General features: G+C 46.4%; 1 protein-coding gene across 4 annotated transcripts in view; it reads right to left on the bottom strand.

Moving 5' to 3' along the window:
* The window catches only part of LOC123751361 (transcription factor Sox-11-A), a 44,500-nt gene extending 28,354 nt beyond the window's left edge, over nucleotides 1–16,146 (bottom strand). The window contains exons 1-2 of one of the 4 annotated variants that reach the window (XM_069322536.1): nucleotides 16,060–16,146; nucleotides 9,555–10,879 (exon numbers count right to left, since the gene is read on the bottom strand). In XM_069322536.1, coding sequence (XP_069178637.1) covers nucleotides 9,555–9,881 — 327 coding nt within the window. In that variant the 5' untranslated portion in view covers nucleotides 9,882–10,879; nucleotides 16,060–16,146. Of the gene's footprint in view, nucleotides 1–9,554; nucleotides 10,880–15,964 lie in introns of all 4 variants that reach the window. The other 3 variants (XM_069322534.1, XM_069322535.1, XM_069322537.1) reach the window with 3 other exon arrangements.
* Nucleotides 16,147–16,843: the final 697 nt, after the last annotated feature.

Below are 16,843 nucleotides of genomic sequence, written 5' to 3'. Positions count from 1 at the left end.
GCTATTTTTCACCGCTGAAGCAATGACTTGAAGTGTGTACAATAGACAATGTAACAAGGAAACAATAGACAACATAACAACATATCAACATAACGACATATCGCCACTCAGCCAATACACAATCACCACATACTTCTGCCCAGCCAATCACAGCACGAGACACACATCGAAATTGTGTTATCTTGCCAATCGCTGAGACGATATTGGACTTACTATCTCACGTCCAATGACCGCTCAAGGTAGCCCCGGCCTTCCTGGCCAATCACAGCTCGTCCCGCTTCATCGGCTGGCCAATAGGAACCTGCGACAGATCGCGTTCAAAATGCAGGCTGGTGATTGGCGAGCATATGGCAGCCAATCACAGTGCTTGACACAACTGTGTACAGTTATTGTTATTATTTGTTGATTTGTTTATGATTTGATTTGTATTAGTTTATATAGACTCTTGTTATATATATATATATCTTCCTCTCTTCATCCTCAGAACTCTCTCAACCCTCTCCTCACTCTCTCAACCCTCTCCTCACTCTCTCAACCCTCTCCTCACTCTCTCAACCCTCTCCTCACTCTCTCAACCCTCTCCTCACTCTCTCAACCCTCTCCTCACTCTCTCAACACTCTCCTCACTCTCTCAACCCTCTCCTCACTCTCTCAACCCTCTCCTCACTCTCCCAACCCTCTCCTCACTCTCTCAACCCTCTCCTCACTCTCTCAACCCTCTCCTCACTCTCTCAACCCTCTCCTCACTCTCCCAATACTCTCCTCACTCTCCCAACCCTCTCCTCACTCTCCCAATACTCTCCTCACTCTCTCAACCCTCTCCTCACTCTCCCAACCCTCTCCTCACTCTCTCAACCCTCTCCTCACTCTCTCAACCCTCTCCTCACTCTCTCAACCCTCTCCTCACTCTCCCAATACTCTCCTCACTCTCTCAACCCTCTCCTCACTCTCCCAACCCTCTCCTCACTCTCTCAACCCTCTCCTCACTCTCTCAACCCTCTCCTCACTCTCTCAACCCTCTCCTCACTCTCCCAATACTCTCCTCACTCTCTCAACCCTCTCCTCACTCTCTCAACCCTCTCCTCACTCTCCCAATACTCTCCTCACTCTCTCAACCCTCTCCTCACTCTCTCAACCCTCTCCTCACTCTCTCAACACTCTCCTCACTCTCTCAACCCTCTCCTCACTCTCTCAACCCTCTCCTCACTCTCCCAATACTCTCCTCACTCTCTCAACCCTCTCCTCACTCTCTCAACCCTCTCCTCACTCTCCCAATACTCTCCTCACTCTCTCAACCCTCTCCTCACTCTCTCAACCCTCTCCTCACTCTCTCAACCCTCTCCCTCTCCTCACTCTCTCAACCCTCTCCTCACTCTCTCAACCCTCTCCTCACTCTCCCAATACTCTCCTCACTCTCTCAACCCTCTCCTCACTCTCTCAACCCTCTCCTCACTCTCTCAACCCTCTCCTCACTCTCTCAACACTCTCCTCACTCTCCCAACCCTCTCCTCACTCTCTCAACCCTCTCCGCACTCTCTCAACCCTCTCCTCACTCTCTCAACCCTCTCCTCACTCTCCCAACCCTCTCCTCACTCTCTCAACCCTCTCCTCACTCTCTCAACCCTCTCCTCACTCTCCCAACCCTCTCCTCACTCTCTCAACCCTCTCCTCACTCTCTCAACCCTCTCCTCACTCTCCCAACCCTCTCCTCACTCTCCCAACCCTCTCCTCACTCTCTCAACCCTCTCCTCACTCTCTCAACCCTCTCCTCACTCTCCCAACCCTCTCCTCACTCTCTCAACCCTCTCCTCACTCTCTCAACCCTCTCCTCACTCTCTCAACCCTCTCCTCACTCTCCCAACCCTCTCCTCACTCTCCCAACCCTCTCCTCACTCTCCCAACCCTCTCCTCACTCTCTCAACCCTCTCCTCACTCTCTCAACCCTCTCCTCACTCTCCCAACCCTCTCCTCACTCTCTCAACCCTCTCCTCACTCTCTCAACCCTCTCCTCACTCTCCCAACCCTCTCCTCACTCTCTCAACACTCTCCCAACACTCTCACACTTTCCTGGCACATAGCATGAGTGACAAGCTGTAAATGAATCAATGTAGCGGCTATGTCAATGTGAGGGAGAACGAGGGGAACGGAGAGAGAGAGAGAGAGAGAGAGAGAGAGAGAATAGAGAGAGAGAGAGAGAGAGAGAGAGAGAGAGAGAGAGACAGAGAGAGAGACAGAGAGAGAGAGAGAGAGAGAGAGAGAGAGAGAGAGAGAGAGAGAGAGAGAGAGAGAGAGAGAGAGAGAGAGAGAGAGAGAGAGAGAGGGAGAGAGATGGAAGAGAACGGAAGGGAATGACGGGTAAAAAAAATTGTATAATCTTTTTATTTTGTTGATGTATTGTTGATGCATTTTGTATTTTCAAATTTTAAAATTTAGGCTTAAATTCTCCTTCTCTTGTGTACGGGTTTATGCAGGTGTGTACACACACCTAAACGTGCTTGTGGGGTTGGGTCTCAACTCCTGGACCCCCGTCTTCATTTTTTTTTTAAGTTCGGTGTTGTGTGTCAGTTCCCACGTTTTATTTTTATATATATCAAGATTTAATGGTGTGTGTATTTATTTACTATTTGTACCTTGCTGGATCGAGCTGTTAGCTCTTGGACCCCGCCTTTCTAGCCATAGGTTATGTAATGTACTCACTCCAGACATATTTTCCTCTCTCTCTCACACTCACACACACACACACACAGGGTAGGCTCAGGAATATGTACACCAGTTGATTGACAGTTGAGAGGCGGGACCAAAGAGACAAAGCTCAACCCCCCCTCCCCCCAAGCACAAATAGGTGAATACAAATAGCTGAGTACACACACACGCGCACACACACACACACACACACACACACACACACACACACACACACACACACACACACACACACACACACACACACACACACACACAGGTAACAAGTTACGTGAACGCCACCTGGTTTCACTTCCTGAAAGTATCCCTGTAACTCCTGAGAGAATCGGGTGTACTTGTAAAAGGCGCCGTAAACATCCTTGTTTCCAACAGCGTGGCAGGGACCAGCATCACAGGCTGAAGCCGGCTTAGGGTAAAAGTAAGCTTGAGGGCAATTTTAGTAGTAATGTTTTGCTGAAAAGATTTTGGCGGGAGCGTTTTGGCGGGAGAATTTCGGCGGGAGCGTTTTGGCGGGAGAGTTTCGGCGGGAGCGTTTTGGCGGGAGCGTTTTGGCGGGAGAGTTTCGGCGGGAGCGTTTTGGCGGGAGCGTTTTGGCGGGAGAGTTTCGGCGGGAGCGTTTTGGCGGGAGAGTTTCGGCGGGAGCGTTTTGGCGGGAGCGTTTTGGCGGGAGAGTTTCGGCGGGAGCGTTTTGGCGGGAGAGTTTCGGCGGGAGCGTTTTGGCGGGAGCGTTTTGGCGGGAGAGATTCGGCGGGAGCGTTTTGGCGGGAGAGTTTTGGCGGGAGAATTTTGGCGGGAGCGTTTTGGCGGGAGAGTTTCGGAGGGAGCGTTTTGGCGGGAGAGTTTCGGCGGGAGCGTTTTGGCGGGAGAGTTTTGGCGGGAGAATTTTGGCGGGAGCGTTTTGGCGGGAGAGTTTCGGCGGGAGAATTTTGGCGGGAGAGTTTCGGCGGGAGAATTTTGGCGGGAGCGGCTTGTTGAAACTTTCTTTGTGGCGCGTTTTGGCGCAAAGTTTTAGCGGATGGATCCGATACACTTTCTCGATGTTTTGGCGGTAGCTTTTTTGGCGGTAGCGTTTTGGCTCGTTCATCAGTCCTGTTAAAGTAGACCTGTCATCACATAGACCAACGAAAATAGTGTTTTTGGCAGAATTGGAACATTCAAATTATGGATTATCTGTTCAATGCTTTATTCTATTTTGATGTTTAATTTGTAAGAATTTTCTTCCCTGCAAACATGTAATTATAATTTTTTTTAAATATTTTGTTCTATTTTACTATACCTTATGTGTTGCACAATATCCAATGTGATATTCTTGCTTTCAATTTATGCATATTCTCTTGCTTCTTTCTTTCTCTCTCTCTCTCTCTCTCTCTCTCTCTCTCTCTCTCTCTCTCTCTCTCTCTCTCTCTCTCTCTCTCTCTCTCTCTCTCTCTCTCCTCTCCCCCCTCTCTCTCTCTCTCTCTCTCTCTCTCTCTCTCTCTCTCTCTCTCTCTCTCTCTCTCTCTCCTCTCTCTCTCTCTCTCTCTCTCTCTCTCTCTCTCTCTCTCTCTCTCTCTCTCTCTCTCTCTCTCTCTCTCCTCTCCCTCTCTCTCTCTCTCTCTCTCTCTCTCTCTCTCTCTCTCTCTCTCTTGGAAGAAGAGAAGAATGGAAGAAGGAAGAAGTATACAACAAAAAGACTCAAGGAAACATATAATACAGATATTAATATGTATATATAGCAACAGAATGATCAAAGGTATTGGTGACAGGAATGGATAATCAACATCAAATAACAGAAGACCTAAACAGGGATATAACAATAATATAATTATAGAAAAGTCAGTTACACTAGGCTATCATGAAACATAAAACATAAGAGCCTAATCTTAGCCAATTTAAATAGTGATGAAGAACCACCAACAGATTTCAGACATGGAGAGCAAACTTAATAGATACAAGAGACAGAAACTGGCTAGTCCAAGATAACAGGGGCATGATATAGTGTGATCATATGACATAAACATCAGCTAGAAATGTGGGGAGTAGAGATGGTGGCTCTCCTTAAATTCTCCAAAATTCATTTTTATTAACGGTCTGACACCTAGAAGCGTTTCGTAAGGGCTTCTTACATTCTCAAAGACTTCTTTTTAAATACCGCTTCCTCATGATGAGAATATAGAGGAAGAGCGCGAACTACAAAAGAAACATACATAAATGAGCCACAAGAACGATTAGAGAAATAGTTGATACAAGATAACGAGAATGTGAAAGAAGGAAATAGAGAGAAAATGAGCAGTAGAAGATATAAATATATTATGATGGCGGAATTGAACACGAGTCTCTGGATTACCCAGCGACACGCTATGTAGCATCTTGAGGTTATCTTGAGATGATTTCGGGGCTTTAGTGTCCCCGCGGCCCGGTCCTCGACCAGGCCTCCACCCCCCAGGAAGCAGCCCGTGACAGCTGACTAACTCCCAGGTACCTATTTACTGCTAGGTAACAGGGGCATTCAGGGTGAAAGAAACTTTTGCCCATTTGTTTCTGCCTCGTGCGGGAATCGAACCCGCGCCACAGAATTACGAGTCCTGCGCGCTATCCACCAGGCTACGAGGCCCCTGAGAGGAGAGACAGCTACAGCTATCACAGCTACAGCTATCATAGAATGGGAGGGGCAGCTAAGGGCTTAGCGTCAAGCCTTGAGGGGCCTCGTAGCCTGGTGGATAGCGCGCAGGACTCGTAATTCTGTGGCGCGGGTTCGATTCCCGCACGAGGCAGAAACAAATGGGCTAAAGTTTCTTTCACCCTGAATGCCCCTGTTACCTAGCAGTAAAATAGGTACCTGGGTGTTAGTCAGCTGTCACGGGCTGCTTCCTGGGGGTGGAGGCCTGATCGAGGACCGGGCCGCGGGGACACTAAAGCCCCGAAATCATCTTAAGATAACCTCAAGAAGCCTAACACCAGCACTAACTCTAGACTTAACACCAAGCCTAACACCTGCGCTAACTCTAGACTTAACACCAAGCCTAACACCAGAAAACAATTAATGCCTACTGATGGATTTTCGGGAGGTAGGAAATGAATACATGAGAATAACGTTGCGCACAGCCTTGGTAGACCATTACTTGAGTATACAACACCTACTTGGAACCACAACAACCCTTTGAAACACAAAGAAACTGAGACCCATTCGAATTGCTTTCTGTATTATGCACCCCATACCCATCCCGTGGGCGGTGGTGTAAAGGATTACAGAGCAACGTAATCGGTTCAGGATCTAAACCCTCTAGTTCGTTTAGTTAGGCAAATAACAATCTTTTGACGCTAGTTAGACAATTATTAATGTTATATATGTACACGTACTCATACATACATGTACATATATATACATATATACATACACATACATATTCAATCACCTACATAAATACACACATCAATAATCATTTGTATTACATGTGATTCAACAAGAGGCTCACAACAGTCACTATACAAGGCACTTTACCTCTATGGTGAGTCACAGTTACTAGTCTTGCTCCACACCCACCCAACTGGGCGGCAGCTTTACAGTCATGTGCTCCACACCCACCCAACTGGGCGCCAGCTTTACAGTCATGTGCTCCACACCCACCCAACTGGGCGGCAGCTTTACAGTCATGTGCTCCACACCCACCCAACTGGGCGCCAGCTTTACAGTCATGTGCTCCACACCCACCCAACTGGGCGGCAGCTTTACAGTCATGTTCCACACCCACCCAACTGGGCGGCAGCTTTACAGTAATGTGCTCCACACCCACCCAACTGGGCGGCAGCTTTACAGTCATGTACATGCATTACCTACAGTAAGCAAATTTAGGATACTTCTCTAAGATTCCTGGCAGTACATCATTATGAATGAAGTACTTACACATTTCTTGGACACTATTGATGGTGTTATCTCTAAATTCCGCGATTTTTTCACATTCCATTATATAATGACGCAAAGTATGCGAATAGTTCTGCTGACAGAGTTTACATTTAGTCAAATCTACATCAGCAGATGTTACAAACTCCCAGAGGTACTTGTAGCCGAGCCTAAGCCTAGCAGTGGTAACATCTAGAAGTCTGCTAACATTATTGGATGACCCATAGACGTGCGGTACTTCCTGCATAATAGAATGATGATAGATGGAGCAACTGGTGTGAATTTCATTTTGCCTCAAGTACGAGATTTTGTTGATGTTCCCGGAATATTGCTGCCCTCAGGCTGCTCAAAGGCAGTCCAAGATGGAAATCAATTCCCTCTTTACGAGCAAAAAGGAACTAAACCTCAGCGATATGTGAAAGTAGTTCAGCATAACATTAGAAGAGTCCATCACTAAGTGATAGGAACCAAATGAGAAATGATCACAGAATGCAAGATCCTGAAGCGAGTAGACGAAGTGGGACATGGGAGTAGTTCATTCAAGTGAAATAGAACAAAGGAGACACAGGTAGAAGTAAAAAAAAAAAAAAATCCCCATAGAGAGGTAATTAGGATGTGTTCATTTGCTGTAAGTGGCAAACAAGTGGAATGAAGTGGCAACAAGGTCAACCTTTATCCCGTGGTTCAAGGTCCAGATATGACAGAACGCGAGTAGGAGCTGCCGGAGCAACCCGTCCTCTTAAAAAACTAACGTCGCTTTCGGCTCGTATGCGCGGCGCTATGGCCAAAAGTGGACGTAATTTGAAATGAAATCGGCTCACGAAAGTGACGTACTGTCCCGTTTTCTGTTTGAGTCGTCCGGCTTACTCGGAAAGGTTAAGAGAGGAAACTTTCAATTAACGGGTTTCATAACGTTTTGAAACTTTACGAGAATTTCCTGCCCACCTAAGGGATGGGACATGACAACTGAAGCATCTTCCCTTTTCCAGCACACAGATAAGATAACACAGGGTCCTCGCGGCCGACCGGTCAGCGTTCGGGATTCATCCCCAGCTCAGGAAGAAATAAATGAGCAGAGTTTCATTCACCTCATGCCTCAGTTTACCTAGCAGTAAACACATACCTGGAAGTTAGTTGTTACGGCTGCATCCTGGGGGATGTGTGTGTGTACTCACCTACTTGCGCCTGCAGGGTCGGGCATTAGCTCTTGGACCCCCTGTGCTTTTCTAGCTGTCGGTTATCTTAAGCAATGTCACCTGACCAATTTCTTTATCATATCTACTTTTAAAATTATGAATGGAGTTTGGTTTTACAAATTGCTCCTTTATTCATTCCGTTTGCCCAATATATTACGCTAAAATAAATGTGAGAGAGAGAGAGAGAGAGAGAGAGAGAGAGAGAGAGAGAGAGAGAGAGAGAGAGAGAGAGAGAGAGAGAGAGAGAGAGAGAGAGAGAGAGAGAGAGAGAGAGAGAGATATGTAGTGTACATGACATAAAATATGTCGATAGTCAGTACATTAAAAAACCCCTTACTGTTTAATGCTCGATCCTGCAGGCACAAAAAAATCACAGACCTACGAGGTCCAAGAGCTGAAGCTCGATCCTAGCAAACACAAGCGAATACGTTCACCTGTACATTTACTTAAGCACTTAAAAATTTCCTAAGTAAAAGTAGTAAAAAAGGCCGAGAGAAGCCTCATGATCTTCCGATAGTCTGTAACGACCCAATTCTTCACATGTTGTTGTTTAAGAGTCCCTACTGGCAACAAAAAGTTCCAAGTAGCACGGTCTATGGTGAGCCCGTAGTGGACTGAATTGTTCACAGTGGTACTGTATTGGGAACGGTCATAGGCTTAGTATATAACTGTTGCTCAGCTGTATTGCCTTGTTTGATTAACTATATGGTTTGATTTTTTTTATTACTTATATGTTTGATTTGAATTAATGTATTTTTGGTTAATTCTTTATCAAAATTGACTTTATTAATATTACAAAGTTGTATCATAGTTGTTAAATTTATTAATTGATTTTATTATTATTTTTATATAATAATTTATTATTTAGTTATGATTATATAATAATTAATATTTACTGTTATTATGATTAATGATTTTTTTATCGTTTACTGTGTTTTTAGATTGTGTTTTTTGGGGTTTGGGTAAATACTGAGTTAAACAGCCTCGTACAGGAATGCAATAGCGAATATGCAATATAAAAAGATCTTAGAATTGATTTCTAAGAAAGGGTCGTGAATAACTTACCAACACCTCCAAATTATCGCTCGTGCTCTTAACAAGGCCATTACGAGAGTGCGCCATTTTGTGATACGTTTATATACTGTGGTATAATCGATGACTAACTGTCGAATGAGGTGTCCTCATTGGCTACCCTTAACGAGGCGATGAAGGGTCGTTTGGCTTACATTTCTATATAAACTTTGAATTACTATCGATGTTGTGCATCGATCGTCCAAGCCTTGTTTAGGAGTTGTTTAGAGGGGGACAATTAGACTGAAACGAAGTAGTTCAGGTTGTTAATTAAGAGTGTGCTTACGGGTATTAGGGGACCTGCTTGATAGACTAATAGAGTGGGAAGGAAGGAGGTGAAAAGAGAGAGAACTCTATGAGAGGAATAGAACTAAGGGGTAGAGTGAGAGAGAGGTAAGAGGCACTGCGACCTGGGAGCGAGTAATGGGGACCTGGGAGCGAGTAATGGGGACCTGGGAGCGAGTAATGGGGACCTGGGAGCGAGTAATGGGGTCTGGGAGCGAGTAATGGGGACCTAGAAGCAAATAATGGGACCTGGAAGCAAGTAATGGGACCTACAGCCTAGTGGACCAAACTCTCACAAGTCAATTCTGGCCTCGGGCCGGGCTTGGGGAGTAGAACAACTCCCAGAACCCCATCAACCAGATCCTCAACCACATTTGCAGCCAACCACACCAAGACGTCAAACTATATTCCAGACGTACCTGCGTGGCGTCAGAGTACGGCGTCGCAGAATTAACGTCCACCTTCTGCGACCCAAACATGACGCCCTCTTGAGTCCGGCTGGCGAGAGGAAGTAGAGCGTGTTGGGGACTCTCCAACACCACCATTTGCTTGTAGTGGTGATGGTGGAGATGGTGATGGTGGAGTCGCTTCCCAGTCTCTTTAGATGGCAGTACTGAGGAAGACGAGGAAGAACCAGTGCTGCACCAGCGGTTCTGGCCTCGATAGGTTCTGTTCTTGAGATTGGAGGGAAGTAATCTGTCGTGATGGGGCTTGGGGGCTGACAACTGGACGCCACTAGACTCCATGGTAGCATCACAGCAAGGAGGAGGACAGGGGAGAGAGAGGCTCAGATCGTATATGTGTCAGGTAGCGTAGCTTGCTGAGATAGCCTAGTCTCCAGAGATAGTCTAGCCTCCAGAGATAGTCTAGCCTCCACTGGAAGCTTGGCCCTCTACCTGTAGCGTAGCCTCCAGAGATAGCCTAGTCTCCAGAGATAGTCTAGCCTCTACTGGAAGCTTGGCCCTCTACCTGTAGCGTAGCCTCCAGAGATAGCCTAGTCTCCAGAGATAGTCTAGCCTCCACTGGAAGCTTGGCCCTCTACCTGTAGCGTAGCCTCCAGAGATAGCCTAGTCTCCAGAGATAGTCTAGCCTCTACTGGAAGCTTGGCCCTCTACCTGTAGCGTAGCCTCCAGAGATAGCCTAGTCTCCAGAGATAGTCTAGCCTCTACTGGAAGCTTGGCCCTCTACCCGTAGCCTAGCCTCCAGAGATAGTCTAGCCTCCACTGGAAGCTTGGCCTCTACCCGTAGCCTAGTCTCCAGAGATAGCCTAGCCTCCAGAAATAGCCTAGCCTCCAGAGATAGTCTCGCCTCCACTGGAAGCTTGGCCTCTGCCTATAGCCTAGCCTCCAGAGATAGCCTAGCCTCCACAACCTTTCTGATGTGTACAGAGAGCTGAGAACTCTCTCTCTCTCTGAGATTCCTGAGAGAGCCCAATCAGCTCAGGAATCTATACACCAGTTGATTGAGAGTTGAGAGGCGGGACCAAAGAGCCGAAGCTCAAAACCCCCTCCTCTCTCCCCTCCGCAAACACAACTAGGTGAGTACAGATTTATCGAAACTATTAACCGTCTCAGAATTCCTCCTTCCAAAGTTTCTGAACCGGCGTATTTTATTATTTTTTTCCTTTTCTTTCTTTTATCACCACTTTCAGCACTTGTTCTCTCCACTTTCTCTTTCTATCACTTCGTAAGGTCGTAACACACACACACACTATGTCTCTTTCTCGTTCATAGCTTCAACATTCCTGCAAAATATGATTGTAATTGTTTAGGTAAATTTTCTTTTAATTTTGTTTGACATAACAGGGGTATAGAGGTGAGCAATTACAATTACAAATTGTAATTGTTTCGATATAATGTATATGTCCTGTTTGTCACATATGTGACCTCATACATGTAAACAAGTACGATGATGCCATATGTGTAAATAAGTGAATAAGTAATACTTGGTGTCAAACATCTCTTCTCTCTCTCTCTCTCTCTCTCTTTTTCTCTCTCTCTCTCTCTCTCTCTCTCTCTTTCTCTCTCTCTCTCTCTCTCTCTCTCTCTCTCTCTCTCTTTCTCTTTCTCTCTCTCTCTCTCTCTCTCTCCCTCTCTCTCTCTGTTATCTCTCTCTCTCTGTTATCTCTCTCTCTCTTTTCTCTCTCTCTCTCTCTCTCTGTTATCTCTCTCTCTCTCTCTCTGTTATCTCTCTCTCTCTCTCTCTCTCTGTTATCTCTCTCTCTCTGTTATCTCTCTCTCTCTGTTATCTCTCTCTCTCTGTTATCTCTCTCTCTCTGTTATCTCCTGTACCCCACAAGCATTGTTCTTTGTTCTGTCTGTTCTTAGCCGTCCCTGTCCTCTGTCTCATTATGTCTCGCTGTCTTCCCACCCATTCCTCTCTACTTATCTACTGCAGTTCTCCCCATCTACCTGTCCTTCCCATCTACCTGTCCTCCCTATCTACTTGTCCTCGCCAGTTTTCGCCATTTACCGGTCCGTCTCAGTCCTATCTATCTATCTATCTATCTATCTTTCTTTCACTTCTGTCTATCTCTGTCTGCCTCAGTTCTCCTCCTCATGTAGTGAGGAGAAAGTAGCAGTAACAAAGAAGCCTCATAAATCAACGCCATGTGAACAGTTTTCACGAAGTCCCCCAAAAAACGTGGTTTTCCTTGCCTGAAACACGGAACGGACAGGTAGATTAGGATAGGTAGATGAGAACATTCTCGTTAACCTTCATCATTAACGTCCTTCAGAATTCGTTATACAAATGTTGCTGTTATCTTGAGATGATTTCGGGGCTTTAGTGTCCCCGCGGCCCGCTCCTCGACCAGGCCTCCACCCCCCAGGAAGCAGCCCGTGACAGCTGACTAACACCCAGGTACCTATTTTACTGCTAGGTAACAGGGGCATAGGATGAAAGAAACTTTGCCCATTGTTTCTCGCCGGCGCCTAGGATCGAACCCAGGACCACAGGATCACAAGTCCAGCATGCTGTCCGCTCGGCCGACCGGCTCCCAGCTGTATTATTCACTAGGATTTCATTCGCGGGTGGTGTTATTTTTTGTATTTTTCATACATATGTATACAGTATATACATAAACGTGTATTCTTGCAAGATATCTGTTCTGTTACAGACCAAACTTGTCATTTGTGCTACCGTATGAATATGTATATGCATACAAAAGGCTATACATGTATTTTTACATGCATTTCCAACGCACATAAACACTGAGACAGATGTTTGCAGATAATTCACATATAATAGTCGACTGTAGAAAATACGAGAAATCGGAAAGAAACCATTTGATATCTTGATGAATACATTGATGAATACATTGATGAATACATTGATGAATACATTGATGAATACATTGATGAATACATTGATGAATACATTGATGAATACATTGATGAATAACAAACTGGTTTTTACAACCTTCATTTACTCATTTTCCTCAGGACAACAACCGGTGCCCAATTGTTCCGTCTTTTGTTTTTCACGTGAGGCAGCTCCTATTGGTCCATACGAGGCAGCTCCTATTGGTCCATACGAGGCAGCTCCTATTGGTCCATACGAGGCAGCTGCTATTGGTCCATACGAGGCAGCTCCTACTGGTCCATACGAGGCAGCTCCTACTGGTCCATACGAGGCAGCTCCTATTGGTCCATACGAGGCAGCTCCTATTGGTCCATACGAGGCAGCTCCTATTGGTCCATACGAGGCAGCTCCTATTGGACCATACGAGGCAGCTGCTATTGGACCATACGAGACAGCTCCTATTGGTCCATACGAGGCAGCTCCTATTGGACCATACGAGGCAGCTCCTATTGGACCATACGAGGCAGCTCCTATTGGACCATACGAGGCAGCTGCTACTTATACTGACCAATCTCCTCTCATACAATGACTGGTAACCTCCACATGAAAAACTACTGGAAGGCCTCAATAATTATACCGTCCCATAACTTGTTCCACGACAATGTACCAAACCTGTTTTTTTTTGTACCTCACATGTTTTCAAGGTCTAAAATGATCTAGGGTGTACATATAAAGTATATATTTATATCTGGTTTGCTCGATACCTGTTGAGTCAAAGTAGCATACCTGGTTGATACCTGGTTGATACCTGGTTGATACCTGGTTGTAAAACACATATATGTTTTCACTCTAACAGCCTTGTTACCATTCCGGTGAGCCAAATACCCGCGTGGTAGTATAGTCGTTATATATATATGATGGTATTTATAAACTGTCATAGACCTAATCTAGGTCTAGATCGTGGGAGCCGGTCGGCCGAGCGGACAGCACGCTAGACTTGTGATCCTGTGGTCCTGGGTTCGATCCCAGGCGCCGGCGAGAAACAATGGGCAGAGTTTCTTTCACCCTATGCCCCTGTTACCTAGCAGTAAAATAGGTACCTGGGTGTTAGTCAGCTGTTACGGGCTGCTTCCTGGGGGTGGAGGCCTGGTCGAGGACCGGGCCGCCGGGACACTGAAAGCCCCGAAATCATCTCAAGATAACCTCAAGATAGGAGTAAATAACAGGTGATATCCGGTGCTAATTACAGTTGTTGTTGTTTAAGATTCGCTAATTGGAACTAAAAAGTTGCAAGTAGCACGGGCTATGGTGAGCCCGTAGCGGAAGGAACAGGATATGCGTTTCTGTGTATATTGCTGTAACGGTTCTACAGACTTGGCCTGAAATGTTAGCTTGATAATCCACGCGGTGAAAAAGATATATATACTAATTGAGGCCAACGAAACTGTTCTAATGGCCGCATGAAAGGGTCTTAATCCGCATGATTTAAAGGTGCACACACACATGGAGTTCCTATTATCTGAACGACCGGCCCTAATGGCCCGGTTGGCGAGGATGTGGAGTATTTCACCCTGAGGCATGACCTGCCATACATCCTCCAGTGAACACTCCACTCTCCAGTGAACACTCCACTCTCCAGTGAACACTCCACCCTCCAGTGAACACTCCAGCCTCCACTGAACACTCCACCCTCCAGTGAACACTCCAGCCTCCAGTGAACATTCCACTCTCCACTGAACACTCCAGCCTCCAGTGAACATTCCACCCTCCAGTGAACACTCCAGCCTCCAGTGAACATTCCACCCTCCAGTGAACACTCCACCCACCACTGAACACTCCACCCTCCACTGAACCACTGAACACTCCACTGTCCACTGAATACTCCACCCTCCACTGAACCACTGAACACTCCACTGTCCACTGAATACTCCACCCACCACTGAACACTCCACCCACCACTGAACACTCCACCCTCCACTGAACACTCCACCCTCCACTGAACACTCCACCCTCCACTGAACACTCCACCCACCACTGAACACTCCACCCACCACTGAACACTCCACCCTCCACTGAACACTCCATCCTCCACTGAACACTCCACCCACCACTGAACACTCCACTGAACACTCCTCCCTCCACTGAACACTCCACCCTCCACTGAACACTCCACCCACCACTGAACACTCCACTGAACACTCCACCCACCACTGAACACTCCTCCCTCCACTGAACACTCCACCCTCCACTGAACACTCCACCCACCACTGAACACTCCACCGACCACTGAACACTCCTCCCTCCACTGAACACTCCACCCACCACTGAACACTCCACCCACCACTGAACACTCCACTGAACACTCCTCCCTCCACTGAACACTCCACCCTCCACTGAACACTCCACCCTCCACTGAACACTCCACCCACCACTGAACACTCCTCCCTCCACTGAACACTCCACCCACCACTGAACACTCCACCCACCACTGAACACTCCTCCCTCCACTGAACACTCCACCCTCCACTGAACACTCCACCCTCCACTGAACACTCCACCCTCCACTGAACACTCCACCCACCACTGAACACTCCACCCACCACTGAACACTCCACTCTACAGTAGTGAACACCATCTCCCACTCTACATTGAAAAGTTTTCCATTTGATGTACAGCTTTCATGAAATATTTGTACACTGTCTATTGACTGTACACATTTGTACACTGTCTATTGGTTCTATTCTTGCCCAATTTGTTCTATAAACTTTGAACTTCTAGTTATCAACATAGCAGTTTGTTCACTTAAGAGTAGTAATACACACTTATGATGTTCACTGAGCAGTACAAAGATAACATTTTGCATCTGTGAACAATGTTCACCTGTTCACAGATGAACAATGACGCTTGTGAACGTCACTGTTGACTGAAGAACGAAGTGCCATTTTTCTCTGTTTAGCTGATTTGTTCAAAGCATTAACAATATAACTGTTCACGCCTCTGTTTGGTGCCTGTATTGTTCACCCGTATGTTCAACGCTTAGTGTTCATTTTACAGTCCAACGTAGAATACCTGAACATTGTAGTTCATTGTGATAAACCAAATACTCTGAATGTTTTACAGATCACCCTACATATCATTAATTAATTAATTAATAACTAATAAATTAACGTATAATCACTTAATAAATTATCAAATAAATCACCCAAAATATTGACAAATAATCACCAATAAATTAATGAATAATCACTAATAAATTATTAAAAAATTAACGAATAATTACTAACAGACTAACGAATAATTCTCTCTCTCCTTCTCATCCACCCCATTCATCAACATCCACTCCTCTTACCCCATTCACTCTCATTCAATACATAATTATATATATATATATATATATATATATATATATATATATATATATATATATATATATATATATATATATATATATAGGGAGGGAGAAAATCTCTTAGGTAGACCAATTTTGTCTAGTCTGTGTAATCAGAAACATGGCACCATTGCTTACACCAACTCCAATATACTTAACACCGTGAAAAAAGTGCGTTAAGTGAGGCACTGGGATCACTACGAGTCTACAAGTAAACCTGTCTTGTCGCTCACGGCACTTTTATAAGACTTAAGAGCGCGCATGTTAAGGAGGAGACGAGGCGAGAAGCGTCCGTCCTTCCGTAACTCTGGCGCAACACTGCCAGACGGAGCTGTCGCGAAGCCCGTGTTTGGGTCCGTCAGCTGATTGGGTGACGTCACAGTTCCCGCGGGCTAGAATGTCTATCCATATGTCCGGCCTTATTTTTGATGGATAGGGGGCGTACAGGGGTCGTTAATGATCCTGAGGTGTAATGGTAGTTACGGTGGGAAGGTCCGGGAGGCGTGAATGGGGCGGGGAGGGGAGTTTAAAGGGAATCAAAACAGAGGAAGGTGGAAGTGGCGGGAACAGAGAAGCGCGCGCACGTGGACGGCAAAGAGGTACAAACAAACATTGATTGGTGCTGCTGTTGCCATGCGGGGAGTGGCGCGCCCCTGTTGATGGTGGTGGTGGTGTGGTGGTGGTGTGGTGGTGGTGGTAGTGGTGGTAGTGGTGGTGGTGTGGTGGTGGTGGTGTGGTGGTGGTGTGGTGTGGTGGTGGTGTGGTGGTGGTGTGGTGGTGTGGTGGTGGTGTGGTGGTGTGGTGGTGTGGTGGTGGTGTGGTGGTGGTGGTGGTGTGGTGGTGGTGGTGTGGTAGTGGTGGTGTGGTGGTGGTGGTGGTGGTGGTGGTGTGGTTGTGGTGGTGGTGGTGGTGTGGTGGTGGTGGTGTGGTGGTGGTGGTGGTGTGGTGGTGGTGGTGTGGTAGTGGTGGTGTGGTGGTGGTAGTGGTGGTGGTGTGGTGGTGGTGGTGTGGTGGTGG

The sequence above is a fragment of the Procambarus clarkii genome, chromosome 11 (genome assembly GCF_040958095.1).
Source record: "Procambarus clarkii isolate CNS0578487 chromosome 11, FALCON_Pclarkii_2.0, whole genome shotgun sequence".
Classification (NCBI taxonomy): Eukaryota; Metazoa; Arthropoda; class Malacostraca; order Decapoda; family Cambaridae; genus Procambarus; species Procambarus clarkii.
The sequence above is the reverse complement of the archived record's forward strand: the minus strand, read 5'-3'. Positions and strand labels throughout refer to the sequence as shown.